Raw genomic sequence first — 6,669 nt, 5'->3', positions numbered from 1 at the left:
GGCTTGGCATTGAGTCCACTCAGGGAGCAGGAGGCCATGAGCTCACCGAGGGCTTGTGTGAGCCAGTCAGGAGCTGCTCTCGAGTACCTCCCAGCCCCGGTGCAGAGGGAAGAGGAATCTGGCAGTCGGCTCAGTTGTAGGCGGAAGAGAGAATGTGTGAGCAGAAGGGTTCTTTGTTGAAGGAGTCCAGTGCTGCTGTTTGTGGTGCCGTTCCACCAAGCAGTACCCCATAATGGCCAAATTTGTTCCCACTCATAACCACAGCTGTCTGCCTGGCTGAACCCAGTGCTTGACACATGACTCAGAAGCAACAACTGCCAAACAATTCTTCCCAGTAGCCAAGGGAGCGAATCAGACCAAGTGGCAGCCCCGCACAGATCGCCCCATACTGCCTTCATAGCCTCAATGGCACCTCACAACGTCGTCTCTAGGCTCAAACATCCATTGCAATGGCGACACAGATCTGCTCATAGACAGAGCTCACGGTGAAAGGGGTCATTAAGGACGTTAACAAGTAATGGTGGCAATGAGAAATGCTCAGTTATTTTATGGGGACATGTCACAAAGTTACTTCAGGTCTGCTAATAAATGTCCAAAGGCCAGCCCCTCCTCTATAAGCCTCAACTCCATGGGTCAGCACACCCAGCTCCCTGAATTAAGTGTCAGAGGCACTTCATTCCAGTAAGCTTCAGCCCAAAGGCATTCATCTCCACTTTCATGGGTCGGCAATCAGGGTCCAACTTCCCCAAATTAAGTGCCCAGAGCCGCCCTACTCCGCAAGCCCGCCTCCTGCACAAACACAGTTCTACTTGCTCTGTGAGTTGGGAAGTCCACCACCTTAGTCCATGTTCTGAGACTCCAGGTTCTCCTGCTGCTCCTGTGATGATGTAGCTGTCACCTGGTCCCAGGGGGTTCCCTGTGCAGGGACATCAGGCCCAGAGGTTGAGCTCCACTCCTCAGAGGACTCATTTTAACGATGGCACTTCAGGGAATCACATCAGTATCTTCCCCCACCTTCTTACCAGAGGCACGCAGGGCAGGGTCACTGGGTGGCTGTTAGAGACTGGCTGGGAGAGCCCCATTCAATAGCTACACACTCCATGCTCACCTCTACCCTTCCCCACTTCCGTGACGGCTCTGCATTCACTAGGTGTTCTAGGTGAGGCTGCTGTCCAGGCACTTCAGCACTAGGGGCTCGCACCCACTTCCAGACCCTCTGGGTCAGCCGAGGGGCTGGTTCACCTGACTTGCACCTGTGATGCCAGTTTTCTCCTTGGTGTGGTCTTGAGTTCGCAGCCTTTGGGAGCTCTTGGGGCTGCACCTTCAAGAACTTCTTTGGGACCTTGGTGCTCTGTGCACCCGAGGTGTGAGTCAATGCAGTACACACTGGCCTGGCGGCCGCGTGTATCACCAATACAAGAGACTGACTTCTCTTCTACAGGAGGCAGAGGCTGTGTGCTGTGATCCCTCCCATGGGAGGATACAGGTACTGGAGCCCAGCTTGGTTCAAGGTGTAGGAGGGATGGAGGGACATGACTGAGCCTCCTACTTCCTTCCCCCAGGCAGACCTCCAGGCAGCCGCGTGGTGCTGAGAAGAGAGCCAGGAAGGCTGGCCCACTGGGTGCCTGGGCCCTGGCCTTCCCCAAGCGGCATCTGCTGCCCACAGACACCATCTCTAGCCTCACTGGACACGTGGATGGGAATTGTCCATCTTTCAGTCCTACTGAAGAGGGTCTTGGCTCTATGACCCCGTCTCCTAGCAGTTACCGTGTACACTCAAGGATAAATCAGCCGAGGCACCTAATTTTACCACAAAAACTGCATTACAAATGTGCTGAAAACTCGGCTTCTACCAGAGTATGTAGGGCATGTCACTGCACGGGCCTCACCCTGCCTTTGAAAGGAGCAGAAAGCCAGCCAAGGCACAAGACCAACTGGTGTTTTCATCTCATTCGGTGGGGAAAGCCTTCCCCCACCTCAGGCAAGAGCTGCAAAACGCCAGTCAAAACTGAAAGGCAAGGAAAGCGTCCCTGCCCTGTCGCTAGCTCGCACCAGGGCTCATCTCCCTGCCTTGGCGATCATCTCAACTGCCTGTAGCGCAATTAGCATTTGATATTTGGTAATTAACATGCTTGATGTGATTCTGAGAAGTTCCTTGACATTTTATAAAAACCGCACGTTCCCGCCCACCCTTCAAGGAGCAAAGCCCAATTTGTCAAAGAAAGAAAAAAACGTGCCAGTCTTTCGGTACTGAGTGTGCACGTGTTGGCCTCTTCTGGGCCACTGCGGGTAAATTTAGAAACGCGTTTAGAAAAAGAGCTCTTTCTTATTCAACAGCCACAGGCTCCTGGCTCAGCGAACGCAAGGGGAAATGACTCCGTGGAGCTTGTCAAGTCGCGGGGCTGGGGCGGTGATTCGCGCGGAGAATAAAGACCCTCAGTGCGCCCTGACACGCCGCGCAATCTCATCAAACCCAACGAGGAGAGGGGGCAGCGCCGGACGCGGCGGGCGAGCATCCTCCTCCCGTCGCCCACGGTGTAGCCCGGAGATCCGCTCGGCCGGGCCGCGTCGGCGGCCGCTCCCCTCCTGCAGCCCGGCCCGCGAGCACGGCCCTCGGTGCCGCCCTGACCCGGGTAAGCGGAAAGGACCCGGTCTCGGAAGCGGGAGGGGCTGCACCGCCCCCGCCGGCGTGGGGTCGCGGGGCGGGACCAGGGAGCCGGCCCCGCCGCCCGGCCCGGCCCAGCCCCACGTGGCCCCCCGAGCCGGCCTGACTACCCTGCTGCCGCCGACAGACAGCCCGCCTTAGCCAATCGGCACCGCGAGGCGCGCAGGCGGCCAATCAGCGCCCTCTGAGCCCTGCCGAGGGCCTCATCTCCGATTGGGTCCAGGCAGGCTGCCGTGCCGCTATTGGCGGACATGGGCACCGCCCCCTGGCTTCACACCCCGCCCCGCCGACCAGGTTAGGTTGCGGCGCGGGCGGCGGGCGGAGCAGGTCCCGTTGTGCTGCGGCTCCGCGCGGCCTCCAGTCCCGGGCCCGCGCCCCGCGCCGCCCGCCCGCCCGCCCGCCATGGAGTCCAGCCCGGCCAGCCCCGCCGCCCCCGGCCCCGCTGCTATCCGCGAGGGCTGGTTCCGCGAGACCTGCAGCCTGTGGCCCGGCCAGGCCCTGTCGCTGCAGGTGGAGCAGCTGCTGCACCACCAGCGCTCGCGGTACCAGGACATCCTTGTCTTCCGCAGGTACTGCCTCCGACCCCTCGGCCCCAGAGCCGCCGCCCTCCGAGCGGTTCCGCAGCCGGGACCCCGTCCGGCCCCGGTGCGCCCAGCCTTAGCCTGCGGGCACCCCAGGAGCCGCGCGGTGCCCGCGCCTTCCCCTGCAAAACTGTCAGAAGTTGCTGTGAGCTAGGCCCGCGCCGCGCGCCGTCCCCGCCCCAGCCCGCAGCCCTTCTCCTGTGCTGGGGGGCTGAGCCACGCTCCCCAGAGCCCGGATCCCCACGTGTCAGCCTGGGACACGTCAGAGCCCAACCCCCACCCAGCTGGCCGGCCCGGTGATCCTCGCCACGTGTCACCCCTGCTCTCAGCCCCAGGACCCCTTGGCGGGTGGAGGGAGACCCGACCCCCCCAGGTCAGATCTGGTCATTGCTCCTGGTGGCCCCGCCCACAGTAAGACCTACGGCAACGTGCTGGTGCTGGACGGCGTCATCCAGTGCACGGAGAGGGACGAGTTCTCCTACCAGGAGATGATCGCCAACCTGCCCCTCTGCAGCCACCCCAACCCACGCAAGGTACTCGCCACCTCCGGGCGCTGCCTACTGCCAGGCCAGGGTCAGCAAGCCCCGGGAGGTTGCCTCGACCTTGAGCCCGGGACCAGCGTCCCACCGAACCGGGCCGGCTTCATGGGGTCAGCCCAACGTGCCACCGAGTCAGATGGCCCTGCCAAGGACTCGGAGGGTGGTGGGTGAGGTTGACAGTATGAGGAACCTGAGGCAGGTGAACTCTGAAGCGCTGGAGACCTTGTTCCAGATGGTTCTGTGTGCATACACATCTGAGCAGCCTTGCGGAGCCCCTGCCCCTCACTCTCCCCACCGCCCACCAGGTGCTGATCATCGGGGGTGGGGATGGAGGCGTCCTGCGGGAAGTCGTGAAGCACCCCTCCGTGGAGGCCGTGGTCCAGTGTGAGATTGACGAGGTTTGTGTACAAAGCAAGAGGCGGGTGATGGGTTGTGTTCTGTGTCCCCCACGCCCACCCCCCTGCGGTCAATAGACTTGTCTCTGCCCTGATGGCCACGCGCCCTCAGGTGAGCTGTTTATGCGAACAGCAGGGGGTGGGAAGATTTGGTTGGGAAGCTGAGCGGGTCATGCACCCAGTGCCTGGTGGGCCCACCATCTGAAGGACTGTTCGGCTTTTCGGGGGGAAGAAATGGCAGGAAATGCGGCAGGGGAGCCTGCTCACAATGAGATGTTGAGAGGGGTGCCAGCGTTCTCCCCACTTTACTGACTGGTGTGGAAACTGAAGTTCCCACAGCCGCTCCCAAAGTGACCTGACTTTGCAGGGTCTGCCCGGGGCACCCACTCAGCTCGGACTCCGGAGCCCTCCATCATCATGGCCCAGCCTGGTACTGAGCCTCTGTCCCCTCCTTCCGATGTCCCCCAGGATGTCATCCAGGTCTCTAAGAAGTTCCTACCGGGCATGGCTGTGGGCTACTCCAGCCCGAAACTGACCCTCCACGTCGGCGACGGTTTCGAGTTCATGAAGCAGAACCAGGATGCCTTTGACGTCATCATCACGGACTCCTCGGACCCCATGGGTAAGCGCGCTGCCCCGTCCCCCTTCTGACGCCGCCCACTGAGGCCCCGGTTTCCTCTTCGACCCTGACAAGCCAGCACTGGGGCGACAGTGGGCTCGAGGCCTCAGTGAGGGTGTCAGTACCCCCGCTGTGATGGGGAATTAAACTGCGGGCCCCCCCCCCACCTCCCAGACACCATCTTCGGGGTCGGGTTGCTTTCTAGGGTTCACAGAGCTGGGTTCAAATCCAGGCTCCGCAGGGGTGACGGTGAGCGGCCCACCTCACCTGCCCCCTCTCCCCATCCCACGCAGGCCCTGCAGAGAGCCTCTTCAAGGAGTCCTACTACCAGCTCATGAAGACGGCGCTCAAGGAGGACGGCATTCTCTGTTGCCAAGGCGAGCACCCTTCTGGGAGGGGAGGGCAGGCTGGCCCCACGCCCACCCCGGCTGAGCCCCGGTCTCCTCCGCCCCACCAGGCGAGTGCCAGTGGCTGCACCTGGACTTGATCAAGGAGATGCGGCAGTTCTGTAAGTCCCTCTTCCCCGTGGTGGCGTACGCCTACTGCACCATCCCCACCTACCCCGGCGGCCAGATCGGCTTCATGCTGTGCAGCAAGAACCCCAGCACCGACTTCCGGGCGCCCGTGCAGCCGCTGACGCAGGCGCAGGTGGAGCAGCGGCAGCTGAAGTACTACAACGCGGACGTGCACCGCGCAGCCTTCGTGCTGCCCGAGTTTGCCCGCAAGGTGAGCGGCCCTGGGCTCCGAGTGGGGACCCCGGCTCCCGAGGGGCGCTCGTGATCCCCTACAACCTGTGTCTTCTGCCCCTCCAGGCCCTGAATGATGTGAGCTGAGCCCGGAGCTGCTGCTCCTGCCGCCACCCAAAACCTCAGACCAGGGAGCCTCAGGGTGCCGGGACCCCCCCCTGCCCCACACAGGACCCTCTGAGGGCTCTCACCCACCGACCAAGTGTTACTGGCCCCAGAATGCTGCCCGGCCTGCCCTGCTGGGCGGACTGTCTGTCTGTCTGCTCTTTGTGGTGTCCAGCCTCGACCAGCTGTGTCCAGCGCCTTCTCTGCCTTGTCACCCCTTGCTCACCAAACACGTGTATTTATAACAAATGCCTGCTTCCTGTGTCCTTGGTCTTGGGCGGCCTCCAGCGTGGCAGAGGGTTCAGACAGGGCCCAGTCCGTATTGCCGTGGCCCGGCTTCTGACCCCGTGGGGCACATGGCCCAGATCTGGGAGATGAAGTTCACAGCTTTGATGGATCCCTCCCTCCATGGAGAATCCAGACAGGGCAACACTTCAAGTCCCCTCCTGGGGTGGGTTTGGGGCTGATAAGGGGCCAGCCTGAAGGCTTTTCCTTGAAGGCATTTGAGGACCAGGAAGTAGATAGCACTTAGCACAAGTACTCCTGTCACCCTGCCCACACCCTCTGGCAAATTCCTCGGCACTCCCAAGCACTCAGAAAAAACTAGGAGAGAGGGTGTGGGCTGCTGTCCCAAGGACTTCCAGGCCCAGGGCTGCCCCCTTCCCACACCGCCCCCAAGCCTAGTTCCTCTTCCAAGATGCTAACGTGCCCACCTTGGACACCCCACTGACGTGAACTGGCACTGGGGAGGCAGGGAGTGCCCACACACTGCTGGTCCATAAAGAACATCCTGATGCTGGGGTCCTTGGCCCCCCCAGCTGGACAGGGGCAAGCCCTGGCATCCCAGGGGGCAGCAGAAGTGGTACTAGGGCAACGGTATCAGGAGGAGAGAGCAAGGGTCCTGCCTTGTGAGCATTCAGGGTTTGCCACCCTCCTCAGCTCCACAGTCCCCAGCCTGTGCACACACCAAGTAATCGCGACCACCACTCACCCGAACCACTTCCCATTCTGCTATGCCC

At 61.7% G+C, this 6,669-nt stretch overlaps 1 protein-coding gene across 1 annotated transcript; it reads left to right on the top strand.

Moving 5' to 3' along the window:
* The first annotated feature begins 3,016 nt into the window (after positions 1 to 3,016).
* SRM (spermidine synthase) lies at positions 3,017 to 5,899 on the top strand. Its single transcript, XM_075550849.1, has 7 exons — positions 3,017 to 3,234; positions 3,659 to 3,779; positions 4,091 to 4,183; positions 4,649 to 4,802; positions 5,093 to 5,176; positions 5,257 to 5,525; positions 5,612 to 5,899. The coding sequence occupies exons 1-7, from the start codon at positions 3,068 to 3,070 to the stop codon at positions 5,630 to 5,632; spliced, it is 909 nt and encodes a 302-aa protein (XP_075406964.1). The 5' UTR covers positions 3,017 to 3,067; the 3' UTR covers positions 5,633 to 5,899.
* The last annotated feature ends 770 nt before the right edge of the window (positions 5,900 to 6,669 follow it).

The sequence above is a fragment of the Tenrec ecaudatus genome, chromosome 1, assembly GCF_050624435.1.
Source record: "Tenrec ecaudatus isolate mTenEca1 chromosome 1, mTenEca1.hap1, whole genome shotgun sequence".
NCBI lineage: Eukaryota > Metazoa > Chordata > Mammalia > Afrosoricida > Tenrecidae > Tenrec > Tenrec ecaudatus.
Note: the sequence above shows the minus strand (reverse complement) of the source record. Positions and strands in the feature narration are given on the sequence as shown.

Coding starts and splice junctions, on each gene's coding strand:
- SRM (XM_075550849.1), top strand. CDS start 3,068: ATGGAGTCCAGCCCGGCCAGCCCCGCCGCCCCCGGCCCCGCTGCTATC. Junction 3,235..3,658: donor GACATCCTTGTCTTCCGCAG/GTACTGCCTCCG, acceptor CCCCGCCCACAG/TAAGACCTACGGCAACGTGC. Junction 5,177..5,256: donor CGGCATTCTCTGTTGCCAAG/GCGAGCACCCTT, acceptor CCGCCCCACCAG/GCGAGTGCCAGTGGCTGCAC.